The sequence below is a fragment of the Poecilia formosa genome, unplaced genomic scaffold, assembly GCF_000485575.1.
Source record: "Poecilia formosa unplaced genomic scaffold, Poecilia_formosa-5.1.2 Scaffold191, whole genome shotgun sequence".
NCBI lineage: Eukaryota > Metazoa > Chordata > Actinopteri > Cyprinodontiformes > Poeciliidae > Poecilia > Poecilia formosa.
This window is the reverse complement of record NW_006800130.1, coordinates 121,959-139,882: the sequence shown is the minus strand read 5'-3', so window position 1 is coordinate 139,882 and position 17,924 is coordinate 121,959. Positions and strand designations below refer to the sequence as shown.

At 37.9% G+C, this 17,924-nt stretch overlaps 3 protein-coding genes across 12 annotated transcripts in view; 1 reads left to right on the top strand and 2 right to left on the bottom strand.

The window, feature by feature from the left end:
• The window catches only part of pstpip1a (proline-serine-threonine phosphatase interacting protein 1a), a 13,230-nt gene extending 4,999 nt beyond the window's left edge, over nt 1-8,231 (bottom strand). For both annotated transcript variants that reach the window (XM_007566367.2, XM_016678817.1), the window contains exons 1-7: nt 6,491-8,231; nt 5,616-5,716; nt 5,464-5,538; nt 5,308-5,342; nt 5,092-5,198; nt 4,946-5,008; nt 4,386-4,490 (exon numbers count right to left, since the gene is read on the bottom strand). In XM_007566367.2, coding sequence (XP_007566429.1) covers nt 4,386-4,490; nt 4,946-5,008; nt 5,092-5,198; nt 5,308-5,342; nt 5,464-5,538; nt 5,616-5,716; nt 6,491-6,520 — 516 coding nt within the window. In that variant the 5' untranslated portion in view covers nt 6,521-8,231. The remainder of the gene's footprint in view (nt 1-4,385; nt 4,491-4,945; nt 5,009-5,091; nt 5,199-5,307; nt 5,343-5,463; nt 5,539-5,615; nt 5,717-6,490) is intronic.
• Nucleotides 8,232-8,325: 94 nt separating this feature from the next.
• rcn2 (reticulocalbin 2) lies at nt 8,326-11,641 on the bottom strand. 3 transcript variants are annotated; one of them, XM_016678818.1, is made up of 8 exons: nt 11,529-11,641; nt 11,001-11,144; nt 10,810-10,912; nt 10,529-10,725; nt 9,298-9,411; nt 9,086-9,179; nt 8,850-8,989; nt 8,326-8,487 (listed from the first exon to the last, which is right to left on the bottom strand). In XM_016678818.1, the coding sequence occupies exons 2-8, from the start codon at nt 11,142-11,144 to the stop codon at nt 8,344-8,346; spliced, it is 936 nt and encodes a 311-aa protein (XP_016534304.1). In that variant the 5' UTR covers nt 11,529-11,641; the 3' UTR covers nt 8,326-8,343. The 3 variants fall into 3 exon arrangements, with proteins under 3 accessions (XP_016534304.1, XP_007566430.1, XP_007566431.1); XM_007566368.2 differs by having other exon boundaries at nt 11,551-11,612; XM_007566369.2 differs by having other exon boundaries at nt 11,474-11,534.
• A 410-nt stretch (nt 11,642-12,051) lies between these two features.
• The window catches only part of scaper (S-phase cyclin A-associated protein in the ER), a 66,434-nt gene continuing 60,561 nt past the window's right edge, over nt 12,052-17,924 (top strand). For 3 of the 7 annotated variants that reach the window (XM_007566364.2, XM_016678813.1, XM_007566363.2), the window contains exons 1-2: nt 12,052-12,396; nt 17,371-17,488. In XM_007566364.2, the coding sequence (XP_007566426.1) occupies nt 12,229-12,396; nt 17,371-17,488 (286 nt within the window). In that variant the 5' untranslated portion in view covers nt 12,052-12,228. Of the gene's footprint in view, nt 12,397-14,679; nt 15,131-17,370; nt 17,489-17,924 lie in introns of those variants that run through there. The other 4 variants (XM_007566366.2, XM_007566365.2, XM_016678815.1 and 1 more) reach the window with 2 other exon arrangements.

Below are 17,924 nucleotides of genomic sequence, written 5' to 3'. Positions count from 1 at the left end.
ATGCACAGCCTTAAACTAATACTTTGTTGACACATCTTTATTATCTGACAATAAAATTTAAGGAACTGGGGACATTTCTGGTTGTGTTTTGTATGTGATAACAAACCAATCATAAAATGTTTTTTATGATGCAAGTCGGGCTTTTGTCAAGGTGGATGGAGTTATGAACAGTTCTAATATTAGAAAAGCTTTGGCAAGACATCTTTGGGTCCCTCTGCTAGGAAGCCAGAGCCTCACAATCTGATACATCTGAAAAAAACTTTACAGTGGAGTACATTGAGTAAATATTAGTGAGATTTTGATAGACTCAAAAAAGAAGACTTTAATGCTGAGATGAAATCAAAGGGAGGCTCAACAAAGTATTTGTTTGAGATTGTACACAAACTTGACATTTGCATCATTTTTATTTTGTATTTTATTTCAACATACTTTTAAGTTGAATTGTATAGGATACATATCACATGAGGTGTAAATAGTTTTGGTCTCTTTTGTTGCTGCTGAAATTTTTCAGGGTCGTATGAAAAATTTTAACAAGTAACTGCAAGATATCCAACTAGTTTTTAAGTGGTGCTGGAAATTCTTGTATGCCTGTTTAACATGTACTGATCATGACTGTACGTGTCAGGTAGTTTCTCTTTGAGCATAATATATTTTAACTCACAGCACAGATTGATATTCAGAAGAAGCAACCCAGTTTAGATGTAAGAAGAGGAATTGTAGATTTACACAACTTGGAAAAGTTTTTTTTTTTTTTTTAGAGCTACTTCTAATTTGCTCAAGTTGGGAAGAACATTAAAACTGTCACCCACTGATGAAAGAAACTGATGACGATGTTTAGGAAGAGCAAAGGCTTACGCCATCCATAAATCAGAAAACTAGTTGTAGGACCCACGATCAAACAGTGGTGGTAGAATCATTCTGAGGGTCTATTTCACGGCCATTGGTACTAGTGTACAAAATACAGCTAATTTGGTTGAAAGTTGGACACGATGATGTGTTCCAGAAGAATCACAATCCCAAAGACTAAACAATACCTGACCTGACCATTGCAGTAAGCTCTTCACTGTAATGAAGAGCTTAGCGATTATTACTTAAGTGGTAGTTCACAAATTGACAGTTTAGGCTAGTAAGGAAGTGAGAATGTGAGTTATAAGAGTTTTTATTTTTATATGTCACGGTTGTTCAATGCGTTTTTCTATCACCAATAGGTAATAGAAAAATGTTTTGTTTGATTTGGGGGCTAAAGGCTGTTGTTACTTTGAATAATAAAAGTCTGCGTTTACCTCACATATTTAAATAAGCTGTTCACTAATCATTGCCAAATAATTCACTTCTAAGTAACTGTAATTCGTCCACGAAGGATTGTACATGTGTAACATGCTTGTGTAGAATGTATATAGTTTACTTTATCTAGATATAATTTTTTTTGTGTTAGTGGACTGACTCAGATTGTCAACAAGTTTATATCTATCTATCTATCTATCTATCTATCTATCTATCTATCTATCTATCTATCTATCTATCTATCTATCTATCTATCTATCTATCTATCTATNTATCTATCTATCTATCTATCTATCTATCTATATATAGAGAGAGAGATATATATATATATATACCTGTTTGAGCTTCCTACAGCAAAAGGCTCTTTAAACAAATCATAAAAACTAATAGAAACCTGTTTCAAACAGAATTGTCGGCCGACTGAAATGTATGCATACTGTGCAGCATGCACACTCAAGATTGGGTTGGGACTCTCAGCATGGATTATTTCCACGTCAAGGAATTGCCTCCTGGACGTGGAGGCAATTCGCAAATTGCTCTTTGGAGGTGTTCAGCAAGCGGCGCTTAATTTAATGCTGAAATTCCCCTCATGGTCACAGTCATTAAAGAAGGCATTGTTTATTCAGTGTGGGCAGGTGGAAAAATAAACCCAGCATCTCCACAGAGCTCGTCAGCATAGAGGAAGCACAAAGTGCTTCAAAGTTTCCTGGTTGACTGCTTTGCTGACTTTGGACATAAACCAACACCAGCTGATGACATGAGTCCCGAAACCATTACTCTTTACTGTCCGTGAATCTTCTCAGTCATCTGAGTCATGTCTACAACAGGTAGCTGTTCAGTTTTTCCTGAATATGTTTCTATCCAGGAGATCCTTCCCTTCCCTTTCCATCTTTGTCCATCTTTGAAAAACCAAAATTCAGCCGAGGGGGAGGGATTTGATTTCAGCTTTCAAGCATCTACAACTTGGTTTTGAAGCTCATTCCAAAGAAATTACATAAGCAATCCCATCATCATAAAAAAAAAAAAATGACCAAGCACAAATTCCACCTCTAACAAAAGACCGAAACAAGCTAGGTGAGGGACGAGAAGGTCAATGATTTGATGGGTCTCAAAAACAAGAGCTCACAGCTCCATGTTGATCAACTGTGAGCTTCCAGAATAGACACGGACTCCTGGATAGATGCTAAAACATCTTCAGGACAAACTGAGCAAAAGCTTGGTTGTCTTTGGTTTGAGCCTTTTCGTAATATTCTTATCCAGTCTTCCTTCAGGTTCTGGCACAAAACACAAAAATGTGCCTTTATTTGAAAAGAGGACTTTGGACAATGTAGTGGAAAATTTTAAGATCACTATGATTATTAACTAAATCAGTGCATAACAGTAAATGATTCTTGTGTGACACACGGGCTTCTGAGAAAGTCTTCCTAAGCAGTTTTTCTGGCCTTGGTATTACAGTGAAGTTATTAAATTGTTTCTTCTATGTATCCTCGTGACGTGTTTGACTGCCCTGGTGAAAGAAGATACATGTGCTTGCTGTCTGTTCTGTAACCAAGTAGTTTGTCAACTATGTGAATGGAATGAAACCCTTCTTACAAAGCTGTAAGCTTTATTTTGCTCAGGGATCTTTCTCCTGACTGTGATCAGTGAGCAGAGACTTCGAACGCTGTAGAGCCTTCGAATAAATACTGATTCTTTCTCTGGTTCTTTGGGTTTTGAAACCGTTTTCTCTCACTCTTTGTTAAAGAAAAATTTCCACAACAACCACTTGTTTTAGGAGTGGCCTAACAGAAGGAATGTGACAGCTGTAGCCTTAGTCCTGAATGCATTTCAGTGTGGTGGCTCTTGAAGCACCGACTCCAGCTCCAGTCCCTGCCTTGGAAATCTCTTCCAAACCCTAAAACAAATTTAGATACACAGTTCTCTGAAAGCTACAGTTTTCCCTGTGGCTTGTGGACCTTTTTCTTCTACTCACCTTTCAACTAATGTGCATGCACAAAGCACTCTGTGAAAAGTCAACCTCATTAACATTAACCTATTGAACCTTACCTTAATTCTTAGAGGATGTCAATGACTGAAGGCTGGACAACTGTCAATACAGAAGTCTAACCCACAGAGATATGCCAGAGCAAACAAAGCAAACAAACTGAAGGCTGATATTGTAAGGGAACCTGAACTTCTTTAAAACTTCAGCACCACCACGTGCTCATCACTTTCATGCCTCGTAATAAAACATGCAAAATGAGGAACAACCAAGCAACAAGTGCATTTACTGAAGAATGTATAGACATGCTATTAGGGGTATTAGGTGACTTTTCTGTATAGAAGATCACTTTTTATTGCTTCCATATGTAACTTGTTTTATAGAGGTATGGGGCAACGCATATAAAACCAGCACTAAACCTCTGTCAGTGATAGAAAAGAAAGCTGTGAGAATTTTGCATAACGTGAATGAAAAAATAACAACACTCTAATAAATTGTTTATTCAGTCAAATATCTTGAAACTGGTTAATTAAGGGACCTGGTTATATATATATATATATATATATATATATATATATATATATATATATATATATATATATATATATATATATATATATATATGAGAGAGAGAGAGAGAGAGAGAGTTTATTTTAGTAGTTCATTTTTGGTTTAAGCTCAAGTGACAGAAGTTAACAGAAGGAAGTGCGATTTCAAAAGAACAGCAGTGTGTACTGCTTTAAAGTAAATGTGCATTTCAGTGCGCGGCGTAAAGCTGTGGAACACGGTTTTACTATGACTCAACTCAAGATGCTTTAAAAGTTCTCATGTACCTCTGAGTTAATAATGACGAAAATGCTGTTGCTGTTGCTGTAAGCTGATGTAATACATGTGGCCACGATATGTATTTTTTAATAATTGAGAAAGGGACAGGTTTACATGTTTACATAAGACTTTTCTTCTTCCTTCCTCCTACTCATGCAGAGTAAGAAATGTAAGAGTATGCATTTTGTGACTTAATGATGTGTTAAATCGAGTGAATAAACTGACTGGTTGATTGCATTGATGTTCAAATTGTCAACGGAGGATGGAGTTATTTCGAGAGTTACATGTCACTTACCTTCTCAATCTGTTTGGGAGTGGCCGTGGGCGCGTTGCCCAGCCTTTCAGCCGTTTGCTCTGCCTCATCCGCCTCTTTGCAACGCTGCTCATAGGATTTTTTAGACTGTAAGAGTAGGAAACAGAGACAATGTGAAACCGATGACAGCCATATGTTGTGCGCCGGTTTGTCGGTGTGTGGCTTTGACAGGAAAGAAAGATCATAGGGGGCTTGGTAATGAAAAAAAAGATGTTGCACCGAGGAAAATAATAAAAAGACAAAGGAAAACACTTGCCACTTCCTTCCTAGCTGCAAACCATTTCGCCGTTTATATCTCCATTGCACCGCAAAGATATTTACAAACTACTTTGTTTTTTAAATTAAAAGAAATGAGGTGTTGTGATCAGAAATAACATTTCAAAGAAGTGAGCTCTTTTCCTTGCATGTAAAAGCAGAAGCTACATGAGCTACATGAGCTAAAACTGATAAACTGTTGCATGTGCGGCAGACACTGTGGTTCTCAAAAACACAAATCACAAATTTTTGATATCTATTGCCATGAAAACATGAATTGACCTTACATCTATGGTTTTCTTGTAGAGAGAGACCTTTGTTTTCTGGACCTTCTCCATGATGACCTCAAACTAGTTGGAAAGGACATTAATTCATGTTAGTGAGAAGGAACTCCATTATACTTCCTTATTATGTATTCACCAGAAATATGAACCTTTTTTCTCTGCTCTTTCTGTCGCTCTCTGAACTCCTCCATTCTCTTCACCTCTTCCTTCAGGAACCCAGAGAGCTGAATGTGCAAGTTTCCAATGTTTTCAATTTCTGAAAGAAACCAAAGCATGCAGTGAAAATAGAGAACCTTCGGAGAAAGACGTTATTTAAGAAAAAAGCAAGCTGATTTTTGAGGGGGTTTGGAGTGTTGTATGCTTACGTGTTTTCATTTCATCAAATGATGCTCTCAGAGTGCTGTGAGAGTAAATTGAAAACTGTTATGACATGCCAGACATTATAGACATTATTGCGTAACACATGATAATCAGTATTCTTGGCAAAAATAAATAAATAATCCCCCACCCAGATCACCTACCAAATCTCCGTCGAACCCCCCGCCTTTCGAGCTATTGAGACCAACTCTTTGCCATATTTTTCCTCGGCCGATGCTCTGCGTACATAACACATTTATCAGCGTCTCAGGGATTAGAAATTCAGACATGAATTACCTCAAAAAAGACAGCTCACCTCATTTTCAGGAGGTCCTCCACGTCCTTACACGTACGCCGACCCTCATTAAGTCTCTGAATAAGAGTTTCATAGCCAGCGTTGCTGATGAACTCATTCCCCTTCATGAAAGAAGCAGAAGATTCGTTACTACAGCTCAGTTCATTTGAATGAATATGTTTTTCCCCTCATCTATGCGTTTTAACTGCAGCTCACTTAGGGTGAAAGGCAAATTGTCAGTTGGAGGATTCTGAATGGAAACAGCTACGGTGGAATCAGTGTCAAACTTTCACATGCACCCTAACGTGATGAGATTTTACATATGCAAACTAGGAATAGAATGAAAATATAAGGAAACATAGACAAATGGAAAAGTTTGGCTGATGGTCTTGTCTGATCATTGAGCTCTTTGTGCTTCTATTTGGCGAATAAGGGAGTCAATACTAATCGGCAACCTAAAAACGCAGATCTAATGAACCTGGATGATAACATCAAAGTAGCAAAACCCCAAACTGATGTTATACGCAGGAAGATACAGTAACACTGTAAAACACAATTGTGCTTCTTGCGATAGGTGGTTTTATCATGGAAACAGAGCCACTGACAAAAGTAACACATTAAAATTTGTTTCAAGCATAGTAACAGAAAACGTATGAGTAGATATAAAGAAAAGACTAATCTGAAGTCAGCTTACAAAAAAAGTCAAATTTTGAAAAGAATATGGTTATAAAAAAACAAAAGACAAAAAAGTTAAAATGTGCTACTTTCAAATTTCCAGTAAAACAGTTGCAACAAGGGCTTTTTCTTCTTTTTTTTCCCTGTGACACTTCCTTCAGCTTTCAACTACACATACATAAAATGCAAAAGAGGAATCAGAATCATTAAACTGAACTCACCCAGAAGGAATCTTTAAATTGTAGGGCCATCTTTGGCAGTGCTAATGCCAGCTGAAGATCTCTGCTTTTGCTATCAGTCACAAACCCTCCAGGGGAGAAGCAGGCTGTAGCCCGATGCGAGTCAAATGCATCATGCCACACTCAGGAAACAAACTTGCAGCAGCTCTCACTCACTTAGTCATATCATTTAAATAAGGAAGAGCTAAAGCGGGTCAACATCCGCCGCAACCGAGATGACACGTGTGATGGCAGCAACTTCTCCTTGAACATGAAAGACAATAAGTTTTCTAAACTTCTCATAAATGCTCATAAATAGCACAGGAAATGCTATTTTTTTCTGAAATTTTGTTAAAAAAAATGTTTATCTGAGGTTTAAAACAGAACCAAGTCTTCCTGTTCCTCCAGAGCATACACAATAAGGCTTGCCCAACAACAGAAATGTCTTACTAAGTTTTGCAGTCTAGTAGAATACGTTGCAATCTGTTCTAATGGGGACATAATACGGATGCCAGCATAGGATTTTTTTCAGTGGCTCTATAAAACCATGTGGATGACATTTACCGGTGCATATCAGGTTTTACTTACAATATCATGCAAATGTTCATTTTTATTTCAGTAGTTTGATTCAAAACGTTCTTTATTAAACACAGTGATACCCGAAAGGCTTAAAGCATACTTTTGAATTAATTTTGATAATCGCTGATTCCACCTGATATTAGCGCAAAATTCAGGCTAACACAATATGACCTAAACAATAATGGGGAAGGCTGCTATCTTGAGTTGTACAGCAGACAGTCACTGACAACTTCCACAAGAAGCTTAAGCCGCAAAAGGTCATTGCTAATGAAGATGATCATGTGTCCAGCCATAATAATGGGACGTTGAGTGAAAGGAAAATTTGTTCTTAAGCAATTGTGTTCAAGACATTTGTCACAACTGTGGGATTCCTTGTGTTAAGTCATGGCTGAAGGGAGGAGCTTATAATCCAAGCTGCTTGAGGTCCAGTTTGACATTTCCACAAAGTGATGACTTTGCAAGCTTGGTCATCTGCTGGTGTTAGTTCACTCTATTTTCAAGTTTAATGTCATCTAGCACTTTATTCTCCTCGTTGCTGACAATCTATATATGGAGATGCTAATTTCATTGTGCAGCACGACTTGGCACCTGTCCTCATTAGCAAAAATACCAAATGATCATGGCATCACTGTGATTGACTGGTAAGCTCTCCTAATGTGAAAGCTAACAGAGAATCTACATTAATCCATCTCTTCTGAGATATGCTGCATTGAATGAATGTTTCATGCAAAAGGAGCCCTGAGCAAGTACTGAGTTTCTATAGCGTACATAATTTTTCATAAGCTGACATTTTTATATGAAATATTATTTTTTTGCTGATTTTATGTAATATTACACATTTCTTATTAAACAAAATTTTGTGGTTTCAATAGCTGTGAGTAATAAGCATTACAATTGAAACCAGTAAAAAAATATATATGACTTTTTCTGAACTGTAAACTTCTAAATTTGAAGGAAATTACAACCAAAAAAATGGTCTCTGCTAAGATTTCTGGCGTTTAGCAAATGGAAATAGTTTTGATAAATGTAACTAATCTAAGACAAAAGAATGTTGGTCTGACATAACTAAAAAAATGTTTCTGTCTTTTTATGTGGTGTACTTCAATATCTGGTTTCAACTACCTGTTTCATTTTAATTACCAAACTAAAACTTTTTGTTCATGTACCAATAACTGGAAATGTATTAGTATGACAGTTTCCATTTCACAATTTAAAGCAAGAAGGGAAAAGAATTCAAAGAAACAGAGAGAAGCCAACAATGCAGTTATAAATAATGGTTATAATTCATCATGTGACAACTGGAGGTGTCTGCCATAGTCTGTAACTTCACTGTTGATGAATATTTCTTGGTTTTGCAAAACTTCTGTCACTGAAAGCTGCCCATCTCCATCCTGGTCCATTTCTTTGATGAGATGAAGAGCCTGTTGATGACAATAAAGTAAAATTATCATGGCCTTAGAGTACAGAATAAGACCAACCCCCGCCACCGCCCTCATATGTTGACACATGCTCAATTTAGCTTGCTGCAGCTTTGCAACTTTAGAATTGTTACATCTTAGATTAAAGGGACATGACAAAGAGCAAATACACAGAATGCTCATGTTCCACTGGGTTGTTTCCTCACAATCATTGTTGCCTAGACGTTTTTGCTTTTGTTAAACTTCTCTGTATTTAAGGCCTAATATAAAGTTCAACCTCAACAAAGAGAAATGATAACCTGATAAGTGTAAGGGACACTAATGTTTTTCTTCCAGCTAATTTTGATAGAGGCGCTGAAGCTTACTTCCTCTCTTGCTGAACCGTAGCTATTAGGCGCAACCCAGCGCAGCTGTTCATCTCGATCCAGTTTGCCGTTCTGATCTTGGTCGTACAGATCTTTAAATCGTACTGATTCTTCAATCTCCCACTGTGTCGGGGACTCTCCTGATTTACAAAACGAAGAACAAACGTTTAAAACAACAAGCTGATTGCAGAGAGTTAATTGGGAAAAAAAAAAGAAAAAAGATAGCGTCGCCATACCTTCGTTGTGCACGTTTCCAATAAATTCCGTCAGGGTGATAAATCCGTCTTTATCTGCATCATATTCATTCAGTACATCTTCAACGGCAAAGTCCTGACCGAAAAACAAAAAACAAAACAAAAAGTCAATTTCAGTTGGTGCAAACCACACTGAACAAAGACATGCATTATCATATCAGATTTTGCAGGAATGAGAACTAAACTCAACTCACTGCCATGTAATCCACCTCAAATGCGTGAGTGAAGGCAAGAAACTCAGTCACGTTGAGGCCAGGTGTGCCATCCATGTCGGCAAAATAAAAGCGCCTCTTTTCCTTTAAGACAAGCTAACAGTGATATGAGAATATGTTACAGCATCAGTTAAAGAAGGATGCGGAGTAATCAGTGAGATTTTACTTTGCTTTAAAAAAAAAAAGGGCTCATACCCCTTGAACCTTCTCACATTTCATCATGTTACAAAAACAAACCGTGTATTTTACTGGGTTGTTATATGATAGATCAACACAAAGTAGCACATAGTTATAAAGTTAAAGTTTTTCTTTTTTTTTTTTTCCACAAATTGTGAGATGCTTTTGAAGTCAGCCCTTTTGACTCTGCTACCCCAAGAAAACAAAAATCAAATGTAAGCAATTAGCCAAGACATCCATGGTAACCGTAAGGGCTGCAGAGAATCACAGGTTAGGTGGAAAATCTGTTGAAAGGGGAACTATTACTGCTCAGGATGCATACTTCATCCTGAACACACCACACCCACCTTCAAACAGGGTGGAGGCAGCAATATGGTGCATTGATGTTTTCTTCACAAAGGGCAACAGAGCACGCAAGAATCGATGTGAGTCAAATAAAGCTGCACAATATATTGAATCATAAATTATTGTTGCAATAGCGTGTACGATAGCGCAGTTATAAATGACTGCTTTGACACGATTCATGTGCCATTATATTTCAATTATATATATAATACTCTGCATAAAGATAATATCTTTGGCCAGTTGGACTTAATTGTTTAGGTCAAATCATATTAATTTATTAAAATGTCACAGACCCAAACACAACTGAGAATTTGTGACAAATTTACAAATTGATGCTGACAGACTTCCCCCACCAAATCAGACTGAGTGGGAGCCATCTCTTAAAGAACAATGGCCCAAAGAATTGATCATCAGCTGCGCAAACCTGGTAGAGATATACCCACAAAAAAACTGGCAGGTGTAACTGGAGCAAATGTGGTTCAACATAACTATTGACTCAGCAGGCTTTACCACAAAGGCTTCCCCCATTTCTCAGATTTTTATATGTACCAACTTTTCACCAGGTGTCATTTACCTACAACATAACAACTGTGCTTCAATGTGTGTTGGTTTATAACACAAAATTCCAATAAAATGCAGTGAAAAGATTTCATGAATACTTTTCGGAAGACACTGTATAACACAAGCCTACTTGTCTAAGAGACTCTTGCTCTGGGTCCTCCAGTACAGTGTCATCATCAAAAGGGATGAGTTCCTCATGAGCAAGAGAGCTGTACTCCTCCCAGGTAACAACCCCGTCGATGTTAGTATCAAACTGAGTGAACCGCTCTCCTGCATCTTCTATAGCGTATTGTTTGTAGACATGCTGAATCCACAGGGTGATCTCCTCTAAGAATAAGACACACAACGTGACCAGATTAAAATGCATTTCAGTTTGTCTATTTTTGCCTTTTAGACCTTACTTAAAGTTACCTCCACTTAGTAGCTTGTCCCCGTTTGTGTCAATCTTCTCTACAACTGCCATCATCTTCTTTCTCTGCTCTGTTGGGCTGAGTTCTTTTATTTCCCTGGTGCTCTAAAAAAAAAAAGAAAAGACAAAGATAAGTGGAATGAAACATTAGCAAGGGATTAACAAATAAAACATGACCGAAATATAAAATAACCTCCTCTCCTAGCAGAGCAGCCATATCATGGTCAGGGTTGTGCTGTTCCCCGATGTAATGATCTTCATGGATATGGTCAGGTGAGCCTAACTGTCCAACACTAAATTGAAGGATCAGCAGAAAGAGGAATAACGTGTGTTCCATCTGTTAAGAAATAGATTGAAAAGTAAGTTAAGAGTAAATGTAAACATGACAAACAGAAATATCCGATGCAACTCTGCTATCTGGTGGTCTGCAGGTGGAAGTTCAAACAAAAACCTTGCCAAATCCAAACATAACTCATACGCTTAGTATACGAGATTAGTGAAGAAGATCAAATAAGCCTAGCAAAAAAGATTTTTTTTTTTTGGTCTGGCGGTCGATTTGCTAATAAGAATAGCGAAAACTGTGCAAATGAAAGAAACTTTAGAAGAAGAGAAAAAGCAAAGACAACGTTAATACAAATACTCTCAGTTAAAACAAGACGTCAATACCTTAACTGCGATTAAGCTAATTTATACAGTTGTTACAAGTTAAAAACGTTATTACCGTGAAAAGTACAAGTGTTTACCTTAGCAATGTTCAAAGTCGCGGAGTACGGGATGTCCGGTAAAGAACTTCAAATTAAAAGAGGCAGGGAAATAATTGTTTATTTTCTAATTTGATAAATCGGTTGAAAATTCTTTAGAAGTAAAACTGCAAATTTCATCGAGAATAAACGTGTATTTATTTTTTTTTAAATTCGGTTTTTTCTGCGTCAGCAAGTATAGGTTATGCTGTTATGATTTTCATTTTTGATGTTTATGTTTAGTTTTATTTCACGACTCCCAACTGAGATCTTTACCGCAAAAAACTGTAATCGTTTTACTTAATGCTTTTACTTTGAAAACAAATTAATGTTGTAAACTCAACCAACCGCCCGTGGATGTCCCGCCTGATCTCACTGGTTGCCATGGCAGACAATGCAAAGTCCCGCCCACCAAAAATATGTACCACCCTTTAACCTACGTTGTACTGTACGTGACTGGCTGTTGCTTGTGCCGTTGCCAGGTTACTATAATTTCATTGGAGAATTTTGGCGTCAGTCACAGAAACGAATTCAACGCACTTCCTGCTACCGCTCGAGTAGGTTGTACTTAGTGTCATGTATTTATCTGACATGTTTTTCCATCACCATTGACCAGAAGACAACTTTGCTTTCGAACGTTCATTACCGACAAACACTAAGGACTAAACTTGAGGCGGGTCGATGTCTAAAGACAACCGCCATGATGGGAGACGGCGTGGCGCTGGCCAGCATCGTCTCGGCCCGAGAGTTAGCCAAGGTGTTGACGGGAGGGAAAGGTCTGGGAGCAACAGCTCTGGCTCCTCGCACGGAGGAGGCAAAAGCAAAAGTACATCCACGCTTTCATCTAAGGTATGTATAAAGCAGCAGCTTTGCTCATATGGAAACATTAACGGCTAAAATGAACAGTTTCATTGCTGTACCGAGACATGCTAGGTTAGCTTACAAATCTGGAATGGGATTACTTACCTTTTAGTAGGTGTTACCTTCAAAAAAAGTGGTTCCCTTTTAACTTTTCCTTTCCAAACAGCAGCGCCAGTATTTTAACCAAATGTAGTTGTTTAATTATATAAAACTTGATCATACATATGGGAATGTAGCTGAAAATAATTATTGTCCTCGTAAAATAGAGACATGTGCATAAAACCAGTAACCCACTGGCTCATTTTCGTTTCTTGTACTGTTCTTGTGTAGTTATGTCTACTAAAGATGAAGGCTTATGTTGTTTCTATCTAACTAGTTTGATATTTTCAGAATAACTATGTTTCTTATGAATCTATTTCAATAACGTTATCAAGGATGACATTGGTAAAAGTAAAATATTTATTTATTTTGTCTTCTTTGATTAAACGCAGGTACATTAGAATAATACTTGGTGTATAAACACAAAACAAACGGCATATGTTGACAGTCTGCCCCATATTTTGCAAAACAGATAAACTAGCACTTTAGTACACATAGCACAAAAAAAGCAAAAACCCAGCATAAAATCACCATTTTGTTGTCTATTAAACATTTTTATATATATATATATGTATGTATGTGATTTATTTTAGCCTCACATATCACTAGGCAATAAAGCTACTTTTTTTTTTCCAACATTTCAACAACAAAAACGACAAAACCAAAAATCTTGTTCACAAGTCTTGTGGATCCTATGTTACTAAAAAACATTATGTTGTCTTTTGTTCAGCTAAAACAGATACTTCTTCATGTATGCAGTGCACTCAGATTTTATAACATTGTCACATGGGAATGTTACACAGTCTGATGATGATGATATAGGTTTTACAGCTCGTCATCAAAGACACCAATTCAGTTACACATCAGATTTTTATGAGCATAATTTCCAACTTAGGACATCATCGTCTTAAAGCCATGTGGGGCTTAACTTTGCTGCATCTTTTCTGATCAGTGAGATACTTTTAAAGTCTACTGCTAATTAAGATACCTTGTGAGCACATAGGTTTGTCTCTTTGACCAAACTACTAGCTTTGCCTTCACACAGGCATAAATATATATATGTATGTGTGTGTGTATATATATATATATATATATATATATATATATATATATATATATATAGTATGTTTGTATGTAGTTTTTTTTTACAATTTAAAATCTGTGAAGAAAGTGTCTTGCACTTCCAAGGAGCCCCTTGGACTACATAAAATCCTGTTAAATCAATTGGCAACCAAAGTCTGTTTTAATCCATGTATAATTTAATTATTTTTGCAAAATAAATTCATCTACATTGCATATTGTTTTCTACATGTTTAATAAGAAAAAGTACTAGTCAGACAAGATGAAATTAAAATTTCTGGCTTAAATGCAAAACTCTATTTACGTAGGAATATTAACACTGTACTTCACTCCGAACACGCCAACCCTTATTGTGAAATATGGTGGTGGCAGCATCATGCTGTGGGGATGCATTTCTTCAGCAGGCTCAATAAAGCAGGTTAGAGTTTGATGGACATTTGGTTGGAGGTAAAAACAGTCCAACCCTGAAAGAAAACCTGTTGGAGGCTGCAAAAGACTTCAAGGTAGAGCGGCCACACACCCCTCCAGCAGATGAGACTGAGCTTACAGACAGACCTACAGTGGAATAGTTTAAATGCACCATGCTCTTATGTTTTGGTCCAGTCAAAGACCAGAGCTAAATCCAATTGGAAACCTTGGGAGGAGTTACTTCACAGGCACTTTATCCAGTCTTCCAGATGTTAAGCTTTTTTGGAAAGATAAGTGGGCAAAAATTTCAGTTTGTAGATGTCTAAAGCTTTAAAGACCGACACCAAATTATTCTCAACAAAATGTGCTTCTACAAAGGATTAAGTGGGGAGATTGAATACAAGTGTACTGCACCCATTTTTCATATAAAACGAAAGGGAAACGCACATCTTTTTCCATCCTTTTTAACTTTTCTGATGTTTTGCACTTTGGAGTCATCACACCCAAAAGATGCAGAGCATCCCTCTGTTAGCTCACCCAAACAGAGCCCTGTTAGTGTCACCCTGCAATTGTGCTCTTATCCCTCTGTCAGCTCAGTATAGAGGGGCAGAGGGGGCAGGCTCGCTGCGTGCACATGATTGCGCAGCGCTGTGGCAGAAGGAGAGTGAGAGACGTGAAGCAGAGATAGCGGGGGATCTGATGCAGAGCTGGGAGCGAAGACGAGGGGAGCTGTAAACATAGGAAGCTGCATACAGTAGCTTGTAGAGGAGACTGGCAGGCGGCAAGTCAGGCCTGAGAAGTGGCTGCTAACTCAGCAGAGTGCCGAGGGCTCAGGCTAGATTACTGAAAGAGAGCTCTGGACAGAATAGTGGAAGGGAAAGGAAGGACTGATGGGCCATTCTCCGCTTGTCTCTCTCAGTTGCCTTTGAGAGAGGAGTTGGCACAGCTGGGCAAGTTGCTATAGCAGAGTGGACTACACAGTGGGCGTCTATTTTAGTCCTGCTGTCAGACAACGATGTCACCTTGGACAAATGGCAGTGCCGGTTAGAAGGAACAGGTTGCATGGATTGGGCTACCAAGTATGTCAGGAGTGGATAAAGACGAGGAACCCGCTCACAGACTCTTCTTCTACTCTGTATGTATGATCTAATGTTTTTATTCCCATGTTTTGCTAATGAGTCAGCGCTCCCTTTCTGTTCATGCTTATGTCTGTTTGTGGGTCTTGCCAAGAGGGAAACCTGACACTTGCCCCTTACTCAGCACTGTCTTGAAATTAAACAGGCGGTGTAGTGTATGGCAATGGACTCCCTGGCCAAGTAAGATAACAGTAGTTAGACACTAAAGTGTTTATCTGCTCTGCAGGCCAGGTGACAGCTTGCATACAGCTTATTAAGTACTCATTAAGTGGCTCACAACAATGTTGTTGGAAGGCTTTTTGTTTACCTCGGCTATTGCACAGGTGTTTAAGAATGCTGTACCTACTCGCAACTCCTAAAGAGACTTTCATCTACTGGTGGTCCAGGTTTGAGCATAAACCTGTGCTCCCTACATGGCAGCTTTTCCATGTTTTACTGTGCAGTTCTTTGATGTTCTTTTATGCCTTTGTAGTGTCTTTCTAGTTACCAGAATAAAGCCCAGGCCACGCCACTTGACAAGTAAAGAACTTTGCTCACCAAAAGTAGGTCAGCTGGCCATCTCCCTTAGGGATGTTAAATACTATCAGACAATTGCACGCATGCTGTTTCTGCATGTGTATCGCCTAATGAGTCATGTTGATATGTATTCTGGTAGGATTAAATGAAGTGCCATGTTGCATTACATCGTGCCAAATTAATGCTTGTTTTCTCACATCTACAGATATAACTGAGCATATCTTTTTTTTTTTTTTACATAAACCAGAAGAAGAATTGTTTTCTTCTGTGTTGCAGCAGTCTATTTGAGAGGCAGCCAAGACACAGTTTGTTCCATGACTCATGTAGTTAAGTGGAGAACAGCTTCTCATTTTAACTAGGCTTATTTCAGGTGGTGGTTATAGCTCAACTATAAAATGGCATGAAAATGAATTCCTTTGATTTTGACTTCACACAAGTATAGATTCAATAATTTAGAGGAAGTGCAGGAGTGGTGCCGGCGTTTCTGTGAGGAGGATAAACACAAGAAGGAAAGATCCAAATTGAAAGGCCTTGCGCTGTTTCTTCGTTATCCCCCTCCCTAAAAGCAGATTGTCATATAAACAAGTTTTATTTTTATGACATATCTCTATGTCATGGTGATTTTGGGAGTTGCTGATCCAATGTTTTATCACAGACTCTATTGATGTGTTTGTGATAAAGGGTGCAAAATGTGACAGAATGTTTTGTTTTGTTTTTTATTTTAGTTCATAGGATTTCTTCACTCGAGGTTGCAGTCAGGTTCACTGATGCATATTCAGTGTGTAGGTCAACCATGATGCTCGCTGAGCACAGAGTGTGTTTAAAGCCTCTGCCTCTAGCTGTTTCTCGTCATGGTCTGTGCCATTAAACCTCACCCCTCTGCTTATTATGTTACAATGTTGTGCCTTCAGTTCTGGTTCAAACAGTAGCAAGCACGGGTCAATGATTAGAACAATATTTTCTAATATACTTTTATTTGAAAATACTAAAAAATGCATCAATTTCACAGTAACTTTTTACATCATTAACCCTGCCCCCCAACTGATGCGTGTTAGGATTAAAAGTAATAAGGTACTTGTGTAAGATTGTGTAACTTAGTGTGCATCAATGTTTGAATAACTGAAGACATTCTGCTGCTGTGTATATTTCAACTGTTGTTCAAAATATGTGTGCAAGATGTCTTAAAATGGAGGTAACCATAGCAACACTAGTCATTTCAGTATGTGCTGTAGGCCAACACTGGAGTTTGAAGTTGTTTAATGGTTTACCAGTCTTTATTCTCAATTTTTTGTTTTTAATTTTGTAGAAATGTAGCAATTTGGACCATTTGTCCAATTTTTAAAATAACCTAAATACAGTTTTTTCTATTTATCAACCATAATCTCCTCTAAAACACCGCGCCCCTCCTGTTTTGGAGACCATTTACATGCCCATGATTAAATTTTTTATTGTTGTGTGTTATGATCGAGTATACGTTTCGAGATCTTGTGAGAAACTACAACAACCCCAGACATAAAAGTTTTGTGAGATCTTGAGTTACTTGTGTGTGATCCTGTAAAACATCTTCTTCTTAAAAAGAATGTGTAGCTCAAGTGAAATATGTATATTTTACCAACAACAAAATTGTTGAAATTGGCGACATTTTAGCAACACAATGCATTTATGTGGAAAACTAATTGACCAGGGGAAAATTTAATTTTAAGTTCTCCTCTCTGTCCTGCAGGCCTCCTTTCAGCGTTCCAACAGCCACGACAAAGTGCGAAAAATAGTTGCAGAAGAGGGTCGCGCTGCTCGGAATCTGATTGCCTGGAGTGTCCCTTTGGAGAACAAAGAGGAGGAAGGTTGGTAACTGCATGCAAAACAAAATTTTCACCAATAAAATTATTATTGTGCGGGGGGTGTCACTAATTGGGTTATTTGTGTTTAGGTATTCTTTAGTGAATGCCAAATGTTTAGTTATTTATTTGGAGTGTCCTGCTGATTTTACATGGAGCTCATGTTGGATGGATGCGGTGTATGTTTGGGATTTTTCAAACCGTTTACTGGGCAGCTGAAATGAAAGCCAAGACATAGGTTGTTTTTTTTTTCATCTGCAGACTTGGAGTCAGGATTTCCGAGAAGTTGTCAGAGAAAATCCCCGGTATTACTTTTATTAGTGAGGAGGGAAGGATGAGATGATGCAGCTCTAAGAACATCATTGATGTTTTTAGAGTTTACACTACACCTGTATTTGCAGATTTGCAGTCCAATCTTCTTAGAAGAGAGCAGATTGGGAGT

Excerpts from the sequence above, each read along its gene's own strand:
- rcn2 (XM_016678818.1), bottom strand. The coding sequence starts at position 11,144 with ATGGAACACACGTTATTCCTCTTTCTGCTGATCCTTCAATTTAGTGTT. Across the intron at positions 8,990-9,085 it reads TGGAAACGTGCACAACGAAG|GAGAGTCCCCGACACAGTGG; the intron begins GTATGGCGACGC and ends TTTGTAAATCAG. Across the intron at positions 8,488-8,849 it reads ACGGTTCAGCAAGAGAGGAA|GCTCTTCATCTCATCAAAGA; the intron begins GTAAGCTTCAGC and ends TGTCATCAACAG.